Source organism: Nerophis lumbriciformis, linkage group LG05, assembly GCF_033978685.3.
Source record: "Nerophis lumbriciformis linkage group LG05, RoL_Nlum_v2.1, whole genome shotgun sequence".
Taxonomy (NCBI): Eukaryota; Metazoa; Chordata; class Actinopteri; order Syngnathiformes; family Syngnathidae; genus Nerophis; species Nerophis lumbriciformis.
In genome coordinates, this window is record NC_084552.2 from 32,638,583 (window position 1) to 32,657,832 (window position 19,250).

At 42.4% G+C, this 19,250-nt stretch overlaps 3 protein-coding genes across 6 annotated transcripts in view; 1 reads left to right on the plus strand and 2 right to left on the minus strand.

Moving 5' to 3' along the window:
• Nucleotides 1-122: 122 nt before the first annotated feature.
• pelp1 (proline, glutamate and leucine rich protein 1) lies at nt 123-11,887 on the minus strand. The gene is made up of 19 exons (XM_061960773.1): nt 11,738-11,887; nt 11,544-11,608; nt 11,352-11,457; nt 11,123-11,272; nt 7,121-7,192; nt 6,988-7,047; nt 6,758-6,914; nt 6,561-6,693; nt 6,309-6,396; nt 6,152-6,240; nt 5,962-6,075; nt 5,727-5,877; nt 5,464-5,617; nt 5,331-5,386; nt 3,093-3,229; nt 2,921-3,023; nt 1,255-2,850; nt 863-1,165; nt 123-762 (listed from the first exon to the last, which is right to left on the minus strand). Exons 1-19 carry the CDS (start codon nt 11,876-11,878, stop codon nt 670-672), a joined length of 3,768 nt encoding a protein of 1,255 aa, XP_061816757.1. The 5' UTR covers nt 11,879-11,887; the 3' UTR covers nt 123-669.
• A 1,008-nt stretch (nt 11,888-12,895) lies between these two features.
• med11 (mediator complex subunit 11) lies at nt 12,896-17,737 on the plus strand. The gene is made up of 3 exons (XM_061960772.2): nt 12,896-13,132; nt 17,298-17,428; nt 17,490-17,737. The coding sequence occupies exons 1-3, from the start codon at nt 13,063-13,065 to the stop codon at nt 17,637-17,639; spliced, it is 351 nt and encodes a 116-aa protein (XP_061816756.1). The 5' UTR covers nt 12,896-13,062; the 3' UTR covers nt 17,640-17,737.
• LOC133606632 (arrestin red cell-like) overlaps nt 17,724-19,250 on the minus strand; it is a 17,607-nt gene continuing 16,080 nt past the window's right edge. The window contains exons 9-14 of one of the 4 annotated variants that reach the window (XM_061960770.2): nt 19,243-19,250; nt 19,026-19,163; nt 18,884-18,967; nt 18,747-18,817; nt 18,604-18,658; nt 17,724-18,542 (exon numbers count right to left, since the gene is read on the minus strand). The exon at nt 19,243-19,250 is cut by the window's right edge and continues 65 nt beyond it. In XM_061960770.2, the coding sequence (XP_061816754.1) occupies nt 18,452-18,542; nt 18,604-18,658; nt 18,747-18,817; nt 18,884-18,967; nt 19,026-19,163; nt 19,243-19,250 (447 nt within the window). In that variant the 3' untranslated portion in view covers nt 17,724-18,451. Of the gene's footprint in view, nt 18,543-18,603; nt 18,659-18,746; nt 18,968-19,025; nt 19,164-19,242 lie in introns of all 4 variants that reach the window. The other 3 variants (XM_061960771.1, XM_061960768.2, XM_061960769.2) reach the window with 3 other exon arrangements.

Consider the following 19,250-nt stretch of genomic DNA (forward strand, 5'->3'; position numbering starts at 1 on the left):
AGTGTTTTTTTAATTTACTCCTACATCATTTTATTTGTACCTTTTTTTCTCTCGCTCTAATTAAGCATTTTTTCATCACCTTGTTCTTCTATCACATTACTGTAAAAGAAGACTTCCATCCATTGCTGCCCATACTTTATTTTCATTTCTATAAGAATTATTAAAATGGTGACACTTGAAACACAGGAAGTGAAAAAAAAATTAAACATGAAATTAAATGAATTAGCCTACCTACTCCTTTTCAGACATGAATTGTGCAATGTACACATGTGATGTTCCTTAATGTAACATAAATAGTAATGACATACACACATTTTGAACGAGTTTACTGTTACTGCAAAAAAAAGAAAGAAAAAAAAAGACAAGTGATCAAAGAACGAAAAAAGAAAAGAAGAGGCACCCATCCAGGGTACGTCACGAGCATGATACATAGTGATGATACAGTTCTTACATTTTAACCTCGCTATTGTAAAACTAATTGTCATGCTACCTAAAGCCATTTGCCACCCAACATTGATGGGAGTCTAGCTATGATATTTATCATGACCAAAGTGAATACTGATGCTTCACCACAGCAGAACAGGAGTTGCTGCTTGAGATAACAGAAAATGTCCGAATTAAGAGTCACGTATCTGCTGCAACCTCAATCGCACCTCTGTAGCGTGTTTATCAGCATGTTGATGTCGACGGAGCCTCCTTGTCGTCGTCAGGGGGGCAGGCGATAAAATCAGCCAACATGGAGGCCATGGCATCATCATCCATCTAACAAGACATGTTTGTTATGAAACATCACGAGCACAAACATTAAAAGCAACATCTATTTGGTCACGTACTACTTCCTAAACTTAAGGGAATCCCTTACCTTTTTCTTTTCTGGGCTTGGTACAGCCTCTTCCTCCACTTGTGCATCATCTCTCTTCCTCTTGACTCCTTTACCCTCTTCACCCTCTCCCACGTCTCCTTCCATCCCAGAATGTTCCGTCTCGTCTTTGCCGTTTTTCTCCAGATTGCGCTCCTCTGGCTCCTGTGAGTTTGGTCCAGACAAGGTCGCAGGTTCTGTGGCAAGCAAGCCGCCTTTCGGTGGGCCTGCCAGCAGTTCATTTTGGAGGACGGGCGGCAGGTCATCACTCTCGCTCAATTCCTGAGCGGGTTCAGCTGCTGTTTCCTGGCAGGTTACAGAATTTAGGGATGATATGAAATAGAAATCCATACTGTTAATAATTACAATCCTGTGAATGTGTGACGTCAACCCACCTGCTGTTCTTCTGGGGGTGGCGGGGCCACTTCCACCTCATTGGCTCCTTGATCCTCCAAGCTTGGAGCCTCCTTAAACGCCACTTCAGCCAAAGCCTGCACACCCACCTCTTCTTCTTCTTCTTCCTCCTCCTCCTTCTTCTTCTCCTCCTCCTCCTCCCTCTCCTCCAACACTCCTCCAGTCACACATAGGATTTGAGGCATGGAGGGGTCATCCATTCGCTCTTGCTCCTCATCATCATCCTCCTCCTCTCCTCTGGCCCCTTCCAGGACGCCGATGCTCTCAACCTCCTGCACCTTCATCTTGTCCTCTCCAAAGTTGGATCTGCTGGGCTGCACTTCCTGTATGCCTCCCCCAGCTCCTTCGTCTGGTTTCTCCTCCTCTGGCATGCCGCCCACATTTAATTGCTCGTCGACTCCCTCCAATGGAGGCATTCTTCCATCTTCCTCCTCCTCTTCATCCTCCTCCTCCTCCTCCTCTTCTTCTTCTTCCACCTCCTCCTCCTCCAGGTCCTCCCCTTCTTCGTCAAACTCATCAAACTCCTCCCCTTCCTCAAAAAATTCCCCCTCCTCAGGAAAATCGCTCACTTCTTCCTCGTCGTCCTCCTCATCTTCCTCAAGGTCTTCATCATCCTCCATGTCCTCCTCCTCATCGTCAGTGCTGTTAATGTTGATGACGGCCGAGTCCTCCTTGCTGGGAGGCGGACCTTGCTGCTGCTGGAGTAGTCTTCCCTGCGGACCCAGCATGTGCAAGGGGAGGGGCATGGATGTGGGGGGAGGAGCAGAAGGCTGCATCAGCATCTGCTGGAGCTGAGGTCTTCCCGCCAATGATTCGCCTGTGACGCCTGTGGGGGCCGTGCTGGAATTCAAGGGTGCAGCGAGAGAAACCGCTGAGGAGCCTTGAGGAGGGAATGAGTTGACTGGGGCAGTGGAGGTAGTGAGGAGAGGGGAAGACGTTGCCAGGGAGACACTGTCCATTGGGGTGGTTGCTTGTGCGATGGGAGCCATGGTGACAGACTCAGCCCCCGGTAGGGTGATAGCGGGCCCCCCTCCAGGTGTCACAGGAGCCAGATTGTGAGAGTTAGTCACAGCCGAGTGGTTCTGCTGCGCCTCCATGTTGAGCATCCCTGGAGGAACGATGACCACACTGTCGTCGGAGTCGCTGGCCAGAGAGATCTCCACGTCTTCCGCCTCCTCTTTGTCGTACCGCACAAATACGGGTCTCTGCCCCTCCGGGGGGCACAGGGCAGAGGAGTCTGGCTGGTGGTGGTGGTGTGGAGACAGGATCATATCGCCGGGTGTGTGACCATGGCCGGTCAGGCCCGGAAGCAGAGAGAGGTGGTTTTCCAAGGAACTCAGCAAAGAGGTGGAGCCCATAGAGAGGGAGTGGCGGGCGGGGAATGGAGAGGAGGAGTTAGGGCCTCCAAGGAGGGTTGGCAAGGGGAGGCCTGGGGTCACACCCTGGGGAGACGGGAGGACTGAAGCAGAGGGGGTTGGCTTAAGGGTGATAGGTGGTAAGGGAATGGCGATAGAGGGAGTGCGAGGGTGGAGGAGGGAGTTACAGATGGTCAGCGCCTCAGTACAGAATGCAGACACCTGAAAGTAGAATATGTCACACTTGAGTGAAAGTAAAAAGACAACTACATGTAGGCAAAACAACATTCACCTTCAGGATACGGTCGTTGCGTCCTTTGCTGAGAATGGACACGGCACAGGTCAGGGGAGGGGGCCAAGAGGGCGACGGCACCAGGACCAGAGCTAACAGCAACCTGTGAGGCGACACCAAGTATTCAAGCATCATACAAACAAGTGTACAAACGAGAGGAAAAATGCGCTACCTGTATAGTTCCCGTCGTGTGAGGGCGCCGCCGTACTGACCACTTATTCCCCCTGCTGTCTCAGAAGCTGTGCTGCAGCTGGACTGCAGCTGCTGCTGCAAGCGCACGCACAGCGGAAGCACCACATTGTGGAGACGCTACGAGACAACGATGGGGCATGAAAGGCAAAAAAACAGGCGAAAACAGTCTGAATGTTATTGCTGCGGTACACACAACTTCAGATTTTTTAGGGTCAACTCGTCGCTGATGATAGCCAAGTCGACGTCGACTCGTAGCTGATGGTGTCATTCATATTCTTGTCCACCATAAATAAAAGCATATGGTGGGAATGTTTTACAGCAATGTGTATTCACGGACGACATTGAGGCATGCACAAGAATAACACATAACGGGAGGAATATCTACAACAAGCCTTAAATCAGCTAAGACTAATTAATTGAATTTATATAGCGCTTTTTTCTAGTGAATCAAAGCGCATGACACTGAGAACCCATAATTCAATGTATTGGAAATGCATTCCGTGAAAGGCAGGGGTGGCTACTTTTCCCAAACACCAGTGAAAAAGTAAATACTGTGTAGGTCTACTGTCAAAATCCTGTTATCAGCCAGAGGGACAAAAGTCATTGTCCTCTTTAAGGTCGACTAATGACACTAGTCTGTGCAACCCTTATTGCATGTGACGTCACGTCCGTTTGCAGAGCAAACAAGTTAGCTAGAAGTCAAGAGAAAACAAAGCAAAAATGCCAATACATTTAAATAGGGATTTTGTAATAAGTTATTAAAAAGTACCTAAGATAAGCCATCCTAAAGGGGAAAAAACACAAGCATTACTGGTTGCTGTCTTTGAGTGGATCGAAGGCTTAATACTCTCAAATTTGCAGTGACCATTTTGTCAAAGGTTTGTATGAACTTGAAAATACTGTTTATTAATTTATTTACTATATTAATTTGTTTTATTCTCCATATACTTAAATATGTGCAGTTTTCTTTCAGAAACTGACATGCAAAGGATGTGTTCTTAATCCAAAAAGCATATATCGTATCAAAAAACCTTGCTAAATACCCTCCACATGCATTATTTGTTCTTCAGAAATAAATTTTTTCTTAAGTCCAGAGACTATTTTTTTTTAAATTTTTTATAAGGTTTTTCTGGTTGATGTAAACATTTTCTGATATTAAGATACAGTATGTCATTGTGATGCGACTGGATATGCTGCCTACAAGAGATTGATTAAGTTTAATACAGTCACATTTTGTCTATCGTGGCCTTAATACCTTTTTTGGTCGATCGGCAGGTACTTTATTGACCCTTTTAAGGATATTATGTTGTTCCAGGAGCTCATCCAGAAGTAATGAGTATCATTATCATCAAGTGCAAATAGTGGACACCAATAACTGTGTGCATTAACCAGTCAAAAAGGCAGCTGCAATAAAAACACTAAGGTTCCATGCATTGCCTTGGACAGCTATATTGGGGGCATGTGTGAATGTTGACATGTGCTGGGGGCAGGAATAAAAGCAGAGGGGGGTTATCGATTGTGTGTACGGTATGCGTATTTGGCGAGAAGTGTTTTAAATTTTCCTGAGGGAACTCTCCTGAAGGAATCAATAAAGTACTATCTATCTATCTTCTGCGAGGGTTTTCCAGTGTCTTAAACTACTGTGGCGCTATAATTTATAATGAGGTCTGCATGTTGCTAGACAAAGTTGTCTCCTTTCCACAAAGTCAAGTCACCTTGAGTTTGTTACCGACTCGAAAAGCCAACTGAAGAGGTCAGAGTGTCCCTCCAACAAAATTGTCTTGTATCTCTATTGAGAAAAAGTTATTCCGCAATATATGTCGTTATCGGTTTCTTGCCCAGTCTTGGTGCGGACAAAAAAAACCTAAAAATGTTAAAAATATGAGGATCATACAACCTGCACAAAGCTCCAAGACACAGGCTGCCGCCTTACTGATGCTATTTTATATTGTGTTAGTTCCACTCACATTCAGTGTTTTTTTTTCTAATGATCTACAGCATGTATATTCAGCTCTAAACCTTAACTGTGACATATTCGCAGCCGATTGTAATGGACTGGTGGCCATATTAAAACGTTTGCTCACCAAAAGAAAACTGGACGGCCTCCTCGTAATGTGGTTGCAACCCAGCAATATGAATAAATGGTATATTCAGCAGTCACACAAGAACAACATTGTTTTTTGGACACGCTGAACTTTAAGGAATTAAAGGTATTTACCTTGTGCACATCAGCCTTAAGAAGTGTTCCATTAGTCAGTATGATTTGTCTTAACGCTTGGAAGAAGAAAACAAGTATGATCAGATCATTTAAAGAGAAGAATCATAACAACACTTCTGAGCCAGAGCCTCACCCCTTAGAGCGGAAAGGCAAGTGTCCTGATTGGCTAAAGAGTCGCCTTTCCTCTGGAGGGAGGGTCCGACAGCATCCGCCATTACTAGTGGTTTGGTCCTGCGGGGGCCCGGTTTGCCTCCAGGAACCACTTCAGCTGACAGACCCGCACGGAGCTGAAGGAACAGGCCGACATGTCCAGTATTAGCATGAAATCCTGAGTGCTTGCTTGTGTTGCCAGCGCGTCCAGAGGTATCGATAGAAATGCATGAAAGAGGTGCTCACCTTGATGGAGTCTGCCCCTGGGGTGATGTCACCCAAGAGGTGGCTAAACAGCAGCTCTGAGTGGCTAGGACTCCCCTGGAGGATGCTGGCAGAGGCTCCGGCCACCTGGATCCAAACTTCTAAGGTTCTGTACACGGACATGCGCACTGAGCTGTGGGAGGACAGAAGCTGCCGCGTTACCACGAGCATACTCGTTGATATGTATCGTTATTCATCTTTCTTCTGTATGAGATACCTATAGGCTCTCTGCTGCCCGGGGTTGGCTTCAGGTGGAGGCATCCATGCACTCAGCGTTTGGGAGAAGAGCCTCTGGAGGACAGCAGCATACTGAACCATGCTGCTGCGCACGCTGCAATACACAAGCCAACAAATAAATATCTCATATCTATGTTTTACTGTAAATGCTAGTGGGTGTTTCAACTTACACAGTGATGAGAGCAGATAAGACCTCCAGTGTGTTGGTGTGTATAACGGGCAGGAGAAGCAACCTCACGCTGCCATCCCCTGTTAAATTCTGACAAAAACAAATAGTTTTTAAATGCACTTTGTTTGTTGTTGTTTTGTTAATTTGTGGGCGCTCACAATGCTCTTGGAGCTGACAGCTAGAGCTCGGCACACGAGGTTGAGAATGGGTCTGACGGGCAGACGCACAGCTGATGCCGGGTCCACCCTAAAATGGACAACAAATATTAATTAAGGGATAAGCGGTAGAAAATTGATGGATGGACATATGTGTGTATGATTTTCTATGCTTTGAACTCTTGTTAAATTGTGCAAGTTTAGGTTTGGATTACACTGGCAACTCATGTAAGAACGAGAGAGCATTAAGTGTACCGGAGAGTGTGATTGAGTGCCAGGCAGACTGCTGTGTATCTGTTCTGCAGTTGTAAAAGCAGCAGCGGATCCGACGGGCTGAGATGAGGAAAGCCCAGCTCTACTCCTGGACCTTCATATTGCATGGTTCTGTCTGGAGAGCATTTACACACGAAATGAAACATGTTTTTTTGCAGTGTTGTGTGTTGAGATCATACCAGTTTCCGAGCCCTGATAGATATGAGTCAGCAGGGTATTGGCCGAGGCCAGCAGGCAGTGAACCTGATTGATCCATCTCTCTGCTCTGCCAGCCCCAGACACTCGATCCATGAGGCCACCCAGGCAGGGGAGGCGGCCATAACACTGACATGCCATCTGATAAGTCAACAACATGAAGCAGATGCTGACAAGGCATCTAAATAAACAAGACGCAGACATCCTGACAAACCTCTTGCGTTTTCTTGTTGCAACTGTCCATTTTAGAGAGGAAATAGGCACCCAGTTTGTCCTGAAAGACAAAAGTAACTAAAGTATTCTTCCACGATGATACTGGACAGCAATATAACCGTCATGTCAGTTACCCTGAGGGATCCACACGCTCTGGGGTAGTAGGTCATACACGCTGTCATCCCCTCCATGGCCGCCAGCTCACACTGAAATCCCAAGAGAAGTTATCATTCAAGTGCCACAACAGACATTACACCCCCACTGAAGTAAAAAATGGCAGATAATGGAAGCACTCATAAAAATGCCATGTTTGACACTCTAAACCAGTGGTCCCCAACCTTTTTGTAGCTGCGGACCAGTCAACGCTTGAAAATTTGTCCCACGGACAATTTCTTTTTTCATAAAGAAATACAATCATGTGTGCTTACGGACGGTATCCCTGCAGACTGTATTGATCTATATTGATATATAATGTATATATTGTGTTTTTTATGTTGATTTAATAAAAATAAAAAATAAAAATAAAAATTATTTTTATTTTTTTTAATTTCTTGTGCGGCCCGGTACCAACTGGTGGTTGGAGACCACTGCTCTAAACCACAGGTATCAAACTCAAGGCCAAGTGTCTATCTATATCCAGCCTGCCACATCGTTTTAAGTACCGGTAGCCTGCAAAAACCTGGAAATGTGATTCAAGAAGGCATTTTGTCATTTTTGCTAGATGGGTTTCAATTTTGTCATAAAAAAAAATTGTATTTGTAATTTTATATTCATAACTCAATATGCCAACTCAACACCTATGGACATACAGGTAAAAGCCAGTAAATTAGAATATTTTGAAAAACTTGATTTATTTCAGTAATTGCATTCAAAAGGTGTAACTTGTACATTATATTTATTCATTGCACACAGACTGATGCATTCAAATGTTTATTTCATTTAATTTTGATGATTTGAAGTGGCAACAAATGAAAATCCAAAATTCCGTGTGTCACAAAATTAGAATATTACTTAAGGCTAATACAAAAAAGGGATTTTTAGAAATGTTGGCCAACTGAAAAGTATGAAAATGAAAAATATGAGCATGTACAATACTCAATACTTGGTTGGAGCTCCTTTTGCCTCAATTACTGCGTTAATGCGGCGTGGCATGGAGTCGATGAGTTTCTGGCACTGCTCAGGTGTTATGAGAGCCCAGGTTGCTCTGATAGTGGCCTTCAACTCTTCTGTGTTTTTGGGTCTGGCATTCTGCATCTTCCTTTTCACAATACCCCACAGATTTTCTATGGGGCTAAGGTCAGGGGAGTTGGCGGGCCAATTTAGAACAGAAATACCATGGTCCGTAAACCAGGCACGGGTAGATTTTGCGCTGTGTGCAGGCGCCAAGTCCTGTTGGAACTTGAAATCTCCATCTCCATAGAGCAGGTCAGCAGCAGGAAGCATGAAGTGCTCTAAAACTTGCTGGTAGACGGCTGCGTTGACCCTGGATCTCAGGAAACAGAGTGGACCGACACCAGCAGATGACATGGCACCCCAAACCATCACTGATGGTGGAAACTTTACACTAGACTTCAGGCAACGTGGATCCTGTGCCTCTCCTGTCTTCCTCCAGACTCTGGGACCTCGATTTCCAAAGGAAATGCAAAATTTGCATGGTTGGGTGATGGTTTGGGGTGCCATGTCATCTGCTGGTGTCGGTCCACTCTGTTTCCTGAGATCCAGGGTCAACGCAGCCGTCTACCAGCAAGTTTTAGAGCACTTCATGCTTCCTGCTGCTGACCTGCTCTATGGAGATGGAGATTTCAAGTTCCAACAGGACTTGGCGCCTGCACACAGCGCAAAATCTACCCGTGCCTGGTTTACGGACCATGGTATTTCTGTTCTAAATTGGCCCGCCAACTCCCCTGACCTTAGCCCCATAGAAAATCTGTGGGGTATTGTGAAAAGGAAGATGCAGAATGCCAGACCCAAAAACGCAGAAGAGTTGAAGGCCACTATCAGAGCAACCTGGGCTCTCATAACACCTGAGCAGTGCCAGAAACTCATCGACTCCATGCCACGCCGCATTAACGCAGTAATTGAGGCAAAAGGAGCTCCAACCAAGTATTGAGTATTGTACATGCTCATATTTTTCATTTTCATACTTTTCAGTTGGCCAACATTTCTAAAAATCCCTTTTTTGTATTAGCCTTAAGTAATATTCTAATTTTGTGACACACGGAATTTTGGATTTTCATTTGTTGCCACTTCAAATCATCAAAATTAAATGAAATAAACATTTGAATGCATCAGTCTGTGTGCAATGAATAAATATAATGTACAAGTTACACCTTTTGAATGCAATTACTGAAATAAATCAAGTTTTTCAAAATATTCTAATTTACTGGCTTTTACCTGTATATGTTGTATTATTACCGGCATGCTGTTCATTTTATGAATTATCACCTATTTATCAATTAATAACAACTTAGGATGAATGAGATGTAGGGCTGCAACAACTAATCGATTAAAATCGATTATCAAAATAGTTGGCGATTAATTTAGTCATCGATTCGTTGGAACTATGCTATGCGTGGAGGCTTTATTTTTCTTTTTTTTTTTTTCTTTTTTTTTATAAACCTTTTACAAACAGCTGAGAAACAATAATCAAAATAAGTACAAAAACAGTACAAAACAGCGCCAGGGCGGCGCTGAGGCTACGTCTCATGAGATGGCGTAAGCTAGCCAATGATGTGTCATGTGCAGCTCACGTGACGACGCCGTCTCCTTTGCTGGAAATATTTGAAAAATGGCGCAGGAAAACAGTACGGATAGTTTAGCGGAAACACATCTTGAGGTTATTGCTTCAATGGAGAAAAGTGTACGACCTAAGTCGTCAAAAGTGTGGGAACACTTTACTTTAAAGACTTCAAAGAAGAGCGTTTCCTGCAGAATGGCACGGAAGTACAACATTGCTTCAGGAGCACCTGAAAAGCAAACACGTTGGAGCCATGGATGAAGGGAAGAACTCACGGTACATAACTTTTTAAGTCCATAGTGGCAACAGGCATTCATGAGTTCAGCTTTTTTGTGAGTAACGTTAACGTTATGCCTTTGTTGCAACGCGGGGCTGATAATGTGTCTCCGGCACATTTGACTCCGTTTTGAGAGAGAAAACGTACGATTACCAATTTCTAAATAAACGTAACGGACAGAAATATCTCAGGTTGGTTTCATAATGCATCAATGTAGCTGGGCCGATAAAGCTATATAAATATATTAAGATTTAAAAAGTTAAAGTTAAAGTACCAATGATTGTCACACACACACTAGGTGTGGCGAAATCATTCTCTGCATTTGACCCATCACCCTTGATCACGCCCTGGGAGGTGAGGGGAGCAGTGGGCAGCAGCAGTGGGCAGCAGCAGTGGCCGCGCCCGGGAATCATTTTTGGTGATTTAACCCCCAATTCCAACCCTTGATACTGAGTGCCAAGCAGGGAGGCAATGGGTCCCATTTTTATAGTCTTTGGTATGACTCGGCCGGGGTTTGAACTCACAACCTACCGATCTCAGGGCGGACACTCTATTTGAGTGACGCTTTAGTATAACTAAACGTTATGAAGGTGCTGGAATATTTCATGCTATTATTCAGAGACAGCCTAAAATGAATCCTTTATTATTCACAACAGAAACGTGTACAATATCTGAATCAGTTCTGATCTGATGAGTTACATTTCTGTGTTATTATTGCTGTATGCTGCACCCCCAATGTCCAGAACATGGTGCCAGTATGCTGTTTTTTTCAATAAAATACTGGAAAGGATAAAAATGTAGTTTGTCTCTTTTATCCGATTATTAATCAAAGTAATAATCGACAGATAAATCAATTATCAAATTAATCGTTAGTTGCAGCCCAAATGAGATGTGTTTTCTGCCAAAAACGCCCAATGTTCAGAGACAAAGAGCACACATATGCAGGTTTTCCAACATATATATAGATAAAAAAATTACTAAATCTGAAGATATGCTGGCCTAAGAATGCTAAAATGGCATATACACGGGGCTTCACTGTACATTTACTTATTAAAATTTGCAGCTACAATAAGGATTCCAGCAGTTCTCTTGTCACAGGGGCCACACCCACTTCTTACTCACCTCAGGCTTGAGGGCCAGCAGTGACGTGAGGATACCAAGGATGCAGTTGAGGCCCACCTCTCTTGCCAGTTCGGCCAGCTGCGACGAATATTGCAGCAAGTCCTTCAAAATGGTCACAGCCAGCTGGATGGTCTGCACGGGAGCCTGAGACTGGAGAAAAGCATCACATGCATACACTTTAGAGTGACTAACAGCATTTAACCCGCATTGAATGAGAGAGAGATCTGACCTGGATGATCTGCTGCAGGGAGCGCAGCCATGAGAGGCAGTGTTGCTGGAATAGATCACAGGAGCTGTCCTTAACCAGCATGGAGAGCAGACAGAGACCCTCAAACCTACTCATGTAAACACATGATATCGTCAAGCATTGTGAGATCAAAGCACATCAAATAATAAAATACCGATAAGAGGGGGTACTCACTTGGTTTTGCTTGAGGACAGTTTGGCATGGCTAAAACCCACCAGACCCCCGACGGCACTGGCGGTCTGTCGTCACGAAACAACAAGTTAGAAATGACATCAAATAAAATGAATAAGAAAGCCACCCAGGAGAGCTAACAGGCTAGCAGGTAAATAGCCTGAGGGGCTAATGCGCGGGTCCAGGTGAGGTCATACCTGTGTGGGGAACACTCCATGCTCTCTGTAGTTCGCCAACACAGAGGGTAAATATTCCGGACGCTGCTCTTTTAGCACCGACAGCAAGCCCTCGGTTAAACGCGTAGCAGACGGGCCATGCAGCCAAGCTGATGCCGCCATCTTGCCTGTCCGCCGAACTACGCCACCAATGTGCGACGTGACGTCATTTTAGCTGGCTGGTTCCCCCCCCCCAAAAAAACTTTATTTACACACAAACGTGACAATAAAAATAAGATAAGTCAGATAGTGCAATCCCTAACAAGGGTGTGGAGATGTCCCTATTCCCTATAGAATAGATCAAATGTTGTAATTTTTATAAACGACTGTAACATAGTTTGTCAACATTATTTTGCTCCAGGCAAAAATATTTTCTACATAAATGTCGATTTATGAAAGTAAGGCCTACATTTTCTAATTGGCAATGGTTTACAATTATCAATCAAATCTTGGAGAATGATTAAGAGTACAAAAGCCCTTAAATTTATATCTTTGTTAAAGCATTTAAAGTGATTTATGTGGACCCCGACTTAAACAAGTTGAAAAACGTATTCGGGTATTACCATTTAGTGGTCAATTGTACGGAATATGTACTGTACTGTGCAATCTACTAATACAAGTTTCAATCAATCAATCAATTAGGGTAGCCCTTTTTGTCTTCGTCTTTTTATTTGTATTTATTTATTTATTTATTTTTAGCATTATTTTTTTAGTATTATTATTATTTATTAATATTTAATACTCTATATGTATTTGCTTTTGTTTTCTTTCCTTGTTGTTGAAAGTGCCTTGACGGTTGAGTGAATTATACATGTATGTTTGTTGTTCAATAAAATAAAATAAAAAATTTTTTTTAAATACGATCATTTCATCCTTTTATAAACATTAAATAAATCATATTCAAAAATAAAAAAACATACAATTATTACAATCGTCGTGTTCAATAGAATGTGCAACGCTCTACCGCGACGCTTGGAGTTTTCCGCAGTCAACTCAGTGCGAGTGAACAAAGGTGGAGAAAACTCTGGATCTAATCGTTGTGTTGCAACAGTGACTTTTATTGCAAATGTTGACCGACATCGGAGGAGATAGCGTTCGAGACTGAAATATGCAAATCAGATATTGACGTAATTTAGCAACTTCTCGCGACATTTAGGACAACCAATAGCTTCTCTCCTTACTGGGACGTGGGCAACACGTTCCTGTTGGCGGACACTATTTTGTTGTTTACAGATCATTATTCGCCTCAATTATTCGTCCACGCCGCAGCTTGTGTTATTTGTTACTTTTACAGACGTTTTTTGTTGATGGCGAACGAGCGCCTCAGAGCTCTGGAGGAGGTCGAGAAGGAGATAGCGATGGTTCTGCAGTGTGCTGGTGAGAAGTCAGATGCTTTTCATTTCCATAATATAATGGCGTCTTTCTTATGGACGCAACATTGATTTGTATAATTGTGTTCCAACTCCAAATTAGTCCCAGCCCCGCAACATTTCGAATAGCAATCCACAGAGCAATTGAGAAGACACAAACACAACAAAAATGCCAGACACAAATGAATACTATTTACAACAGCATCTACAGTAATAATACGACTAAAATCAATACCAGTAATAAAAAACATTAAATAACAACAAACATTATCATAATTTATCATTTCCATCACAGCAATCCATAAAAAAACAATAACAGTCACAGTGCCCTACACTTGCATTGCATATCATACGCTTGACAACCACACTGTATCCATTATTCACCACAAGGAAGAAAGGGTCATATTTTAGGCTCATTTAATAGTTAAAACAAATTTATATAATGGATCCCATATTCAGTACCTCGGAGTCTTGTTCAAGAGTGAGATCGACAGGCGGATCGGTGCGGCGTCTTCGGTAATGTGGACGCTGTATCGATCCGTTGTGGTGAAGAAGGAGCTGAGCCGGAAGGCAAAGCTCTCAGTTTACCGGTCAAACTACGTTCCCATCCTCACCTATGGTCATGAGCTTTGGGTCATGACCGAAAGGACAAGATCACGGTTACAAGCGGCCGAAATGAGTTTCCTCCGCCGGGTGGCGGGGCTCTCCCTTAGAGATAGGGTGAGAAGCTCTGTCATCCGGGGGGAGCTCAAAGTAAAGCCACTGCTCCTCCACATCGAGAGGAGCCAGATGAGGTGGTTCGGGCATCTGGTCAGAATGCCACCCGAACGCCTCCCTAGGGAGGTGTTTAAGGCACGTCCGACCGGTAGGAGGCCACGGAGAAGACCCAGGACACGTTGGGAAGACTATGTCTCCCGGCTGGCCTGGGAACGCCTCAGGATCCCCCGGGAAGAGCTGGACGAAGTGGCTGGGGAGAGGGAAGTCTGGGCTTCCCTGCTTAGGCTGCTGCCCCCGCGACCCAACCTCGGATAAGCGGAAGAAGATGGATGGATGGATGGATGGATGGATGGATGGATGGATCCCATATTCCAAGATATGAGGCATTATCTAATCTAAATGCAATTGTTTCTACTGATATCTCTATAGCTTGTGTATACCAGTTAATGTGAGTTGGACTATCAACATCTTTCCATTTTTTTTAAATATTGTTTTTGTTATGATGCATTTTGACAAAAATGTATTTTTATTCTGTGATGACACATTACAACATGTATGCAGATTTCCAAGAATACACGTTTGCATTGTCATTTGGATGTTTATATTTAAGAACCTGATTGCTTCTTTTGTCGTTTTAGACCACAACTCCTTTATTGTTGACATTGCCACAGTAAATAAATAAGAATTCCTTCTGTAGCATTACTTGCTATGTACTGTACACATTTTAAACAACTGAGAGGCTGTAAAATACAATCTATTCAATAGGTTAAATGGACACCTCTTATTTTTAATGCATCTAAATGGCTTATTGGCATTTGTCCAAATATTCCATATGTATTTTTCTAAAATGTTTAAGTAAGTCATCCATTTCCGAACACATGCATTATTTATACTTCTGAGTATATTTTATCAATCAACAAATTCATTCAATGGTTTAAAGCAGTAGTTCTCAAACCCTTTTCCCCAAATACTACCTCAGAAAAAATCTGGCTTTCCATGTACCACCATAATGACCCACATTAAAATACAATATATATATATATATATATATATATATATATATATATATATATATATATATATATATATATATATATAATTAAAACAAGTCAGATGTTTATTTAACAAGTATATTTAATATTTTTAGCCACGGTAACATTACACATAAGTTGAATACTGCATAGGAAAATAAAACACTGTACTTTAATCAAGAAGTTATTTGGCGTACCACTAGATAAGAGTTCGCGTACCACGAGTGGTACACATACCACAGTTTGAGAACCACTGGTTTAAAAGAGTTCTCATGAAATAATGTGATGAAGTTCACCACATTTTGATTATGTGTTGGCCCTGGGATCAGGTGGCCACTTGTCCAGGGTGTACGCCGCCTTCTGCCCAAGTGCAGCTGGGATAATGGATGACCCCGAGAAAATGGATGGATGGATGACATTAGGATTTTACCAAAAACGTTGATTCACAGATTCAATTGGGTTGATTCCAAGTATTTTATGACAGTTTTAGAATGCTAAATTAGCTTCTGTTGGGCTAAGCCTCAATTCTTTAGGTAATTGTTTAATGTAACTCCCCACATCAATATCCAAACTCATGAACAGATTTGTTCTATGTTGTTCCAGTCCTTATCAACGCCCATGGTTGTAGTCCTCCATTACCTTGTGAACTAGACAATCTTAAATATAAATCTCTACCCTTTTTTCCAGGTCATATAAAATGTGATATCATTTTATGTATTTTCTTAAACCAACTTTTATTCATTCATTTTCAATATGTCCTGGTAACTACCTGCTTGTAGTATACTCATTTTTACTATGTTCCAAAGTAATGTTTATAAGGTGGGACTAATGTTCCATATTGGATTCAATCTTATTTCTTAAATGTTCAAGATTTAGATCTCTGCTTGAATAGGTACAAGTGTATTTGGGTGTAATGTGTAATCCTAAATATGATTTCTGCCTCTTTCCATTTAATTTAGGGGTTGTGAACTTGTGATTATTGAGTGACACTACATCAAATTGTTTCCAAATAACTTTATCCCCTGACAAACAACCATATTCAGTGATTACCTTATTTATATAGTGACAGGTAGATAATTATGTCATCACAGTACATCGATAACTTATGCTGAGAACCAATTTTTATACCATGAATATTATTTTCACTTCTCAATTTTGCAGCTAAGGGTTCAAATAATCAAATTAAATAATAATCCAACTGCAGGACATCCCTGTTTTGTTACTCTCTTTAATGAAAATGGTTCTGAAATCTGATTATTGGTTTTGACTGATGCCATGGTCCTTACATAAAGCATCTTAATGCATTGTTTAAAATGATCGACAAACCCATATTTATGCAATGTGCAAAACATAAATGACCAATTTATGCGGTTAAAAGCTTTCTCCACATCGACAGTGAAAACTACTGTGGAATAAGGAAGACTTATGGAAAGGTATAGAACATTGAATACGTTCCTTGTATGGTCTGAAGAATGTCGACCTTCCATGAAGCCAGTTTGGTCAGTTTAAATAATTATTTCCAATAACACTAGATAACAAATTGCTTTTCATACATTAAACAATGCAACACAAAGCCCTTTACAGAATTAAAAACAATACTCTGATAACACAAATCCAAATTTTAAGATCATTCTTAGTACAAAGACATGTAATTATTATTTTGTTTCTAAGTCCTGTGTTGTTCTAAAACAAACAGTGACTCATAAATTAAATCAAAATATTGCAAATATGTGGCTATCCATCCATCCATTTTCTACCGCTTATTCCCTTTGGGGTCGCGGGGGGCGCTGGAGCCTATCTCAGCTACAATCGGGCGGAAGGCGGGGTACACCCTGGACAAGTCGCCACCTCATCGCAGGGCCAACACAGATAGACAGACAACATTCACACTCACTTGCATTAATTTGATTTAATGATAAACAGGTGTATATCAATAAATTCAAATATTGTGCAAAAGTTATGTGGTTTCTTAAGTTAAATTCAGGCTAAGAGACCGATTAAAATGAAACCATGGAGAACAACATTGTCAGTGGTTGACTATCTGAGGACTTCAAAGATTGTTAATTTGGTAATGGTGCTTACAAGGACAAGGGTTCAAATCTCGGTCAGGTTGAAAGGTTTATGCATCATCGATTTCTTAAAATCAATGTTTGGAGAGAGAAGAAAAATCAACAAATGTAATTGCAGACCCCTGCAATAGAATAGAATAGTTTCATTTTCCTGAATGCCATCCATCGATCCATTTTCTACCGCTTGTCGCTCTCGGGGTTGCGGGGCATGGGGGTTGGAGCCCACCTATCTCAGCTGCACACAGGGCGTAAGGCAGTGTACACCCTGCCAAGTCCATATTCCTGAATGGAACTAAATGAATGTAATCAATGGAAGTAGGCAAAGCATCACAGTATTGTTGTCTATCCTTTGCAGGTAACATAATGGTAGAACTTTCTAAAGACAAACACAACGCCAGCCTGCTGGACAGACAGCTAGTCCAGTTCCAGAGCTCCATCAGCAGAGTGGAGAATGAACTGAGCAGCCAAATCCGCTACCTTACACAGGTATTAAACACACACTTTTAGGATTTGTTTTTAAGATGAATAACTGTCGTTGTTTCTTCAGGTGGCTACAGGCCAACCCCATGAAGGCTCCACATACTCTTCCAGGAAAGACTGTCAGATGGCACTCAACAGGGCAGAGTACGCCAAGGTCAAACTGGGAGAACTGGGCCGCACCTGCGAAGTCATGCTGGAGCAGCAGCACAACTCTTAAATGTGGACTTTTTGAACTGATCTCACTCTTTTCATATTTGTGTGCTACACATTTATTTGTACAAACTTTTGATTACAACATTCATTTGAAGAAAATAACATGATGTATAGAGTATCTTTGTCAATATTTTCACTAGTAACGTAACTGAGGCAGGATTTGTCTAAATACTTCCTTCCTACGATTTAGGATCCTTACTTTTCCATCATCACCTGAGCGAGTCAATGACTTATATGCAGAGAGTCCTTCAGAAATGACCACAGTTAAAACACTAACATAAAGAGGCGCTGTATTTGGGTTACAAAAGTACACAGAGTATAGAATAAATCTAATATGCTACTGATGAAAAAAATCAGGATGAACCTAAAATACACTGATTGAAATGCACAGTATGGGTAAACTTAATTCAGCCATCTCTAAACTTCTGAATGTCCGACTGTTGAAGGTTTCAGTACATTCACAACGGGTGTGTGAACCATAAGTGTCCTGACGGTATTCAAAACAGTCCCTCTGCTGTTCACATTTTGACATTGGGAGACCAAGATGACAACAATTGACCAACAGCACTTGGCTATTGTGAAATATTCAACAGTTGCACACGTGCAATCACACGTTTTAAAATAGTGAATTATAGGTTCCTCCTGAAATTTTCCAAAAGCCAAATAATCATAACTTTTGGTGAGTAGCGTAATTATCCACTTGAAATTGAGAACTAAATAAGCAGTAAGACATCAGAGCTTTTCTTCATTAGAAAACCTGTAAAAATACCCTTAGAGTCTCTGAAAGACAGCAGAATATCTATGTGCTCGCCGCGGCTAACAGAGGGGGTCGCCGTCCACCTGAGACCCCGTCAAACGTAGGCGGGCAAAGTCTTCGAACACAAAGTCATCGCCTTGAGAGGAAGACCTGCAGGAAGAAGTTAAAAGTTAATGACTGGTGAAAAAAAATCAAAGACGCACACACTTACCTCATATCAAAATCTATGAGGTTTGCATCAACAGGAGCATCAGCCTCGGGAGACGCTGGACAGGCAAAAACAACAAATTGAAGTGCGCAATAATCCGACCCGCTTATGCAGATTAATACATCAGTGCGCGGTGTGTGTTGTACCTGGCTGCAAGCCGGGCTGGCCCGTTGGTTTGGGATGCATCAGGACAAACGGAAGCTCCACTGCGATGTCCCTACACACACACACACAATATGGTTTATTTGCCAGTATAGCTCGCCAATCATGACGTGTCACATACCCTCCTAAAGACACCACCAGTTTGACTTTCACCCTGTAGGATACTAAGATGCCCATCATCTCCTTGTTGTCCCCCTCTTTCACTCTGGAACAATTACACACATGAATGGACATGACGAGAAAGTGCGTGTGTGTCTACATACATGGTGCTGGAGGCCAGGTTGGTGTCTTCATGTTTGAGTTTTCCGTCCAAGGCCAGGCCTCTCTTTTCCCTATTGGTGCCCATGCAGGGTGTCAGTGTGTATACCTGGCAGAAGGTGGAGCTGGGAGAAACCTGGTCACTGAATAAGAAGAAGAAGAAGGATCTTTAGTAAATGGCTGGACGGGTTGTTGAACGTCATGCTACAAAAAGGTACATACTCTGCCTC

What these genes read in the sequence shown, in the direction of transcription:
- pelp1 (XM_061960773.1), bottom strand. Translation starts at nt 11,878, where the DNA reads ATGGCGGCATCAGCTTGGCTGCATGGCCCGTCTGCTACGCGTTTAACC. An exon ending in GAGCGTGTGGATCCCTCAGG is followed by an intron (nt 7,048 to 7,120) that starts GTAACTGACATG and finishes TTTGTCTTTCAG; the next exon opens with GACAAACTGGGTGCCTATTT. An exon ending in ACACGACGGGAACTATACAG is followed by an intron (nt 3,024 to 3,092) that starts GTAGCGCATTTT and finishes GTCGCCTCACAG; the next exon opens with GTTGCTGTTAGCTCTGGTCC.
- med11 (XM_061960772.2), top strand. Translation starts at nt 13,063, where the DNA reads ATGGCGAACGAGCGCCTCAGAGCTCTGGAGGAGGTCGAGAAGGAGATA. An exon ending in GATGGTTCTGCAGTGTGCTG is followed by an intron (nt 13,133 to 17,297) that starts GTGAGAAGTCAG and finishes TATCCTTTGCAG; the next exon opens with GTAACATAATGGTAGAACTT. An exon ending in AAATCCGCTACCTTACACAG is followed by an intron (nt 17,429 to 17,489) that starts GTATTAAACACA and finishes TTGTTTCTTCAG; the next exon opens with GTGGCTACAGGCCAACCCCA.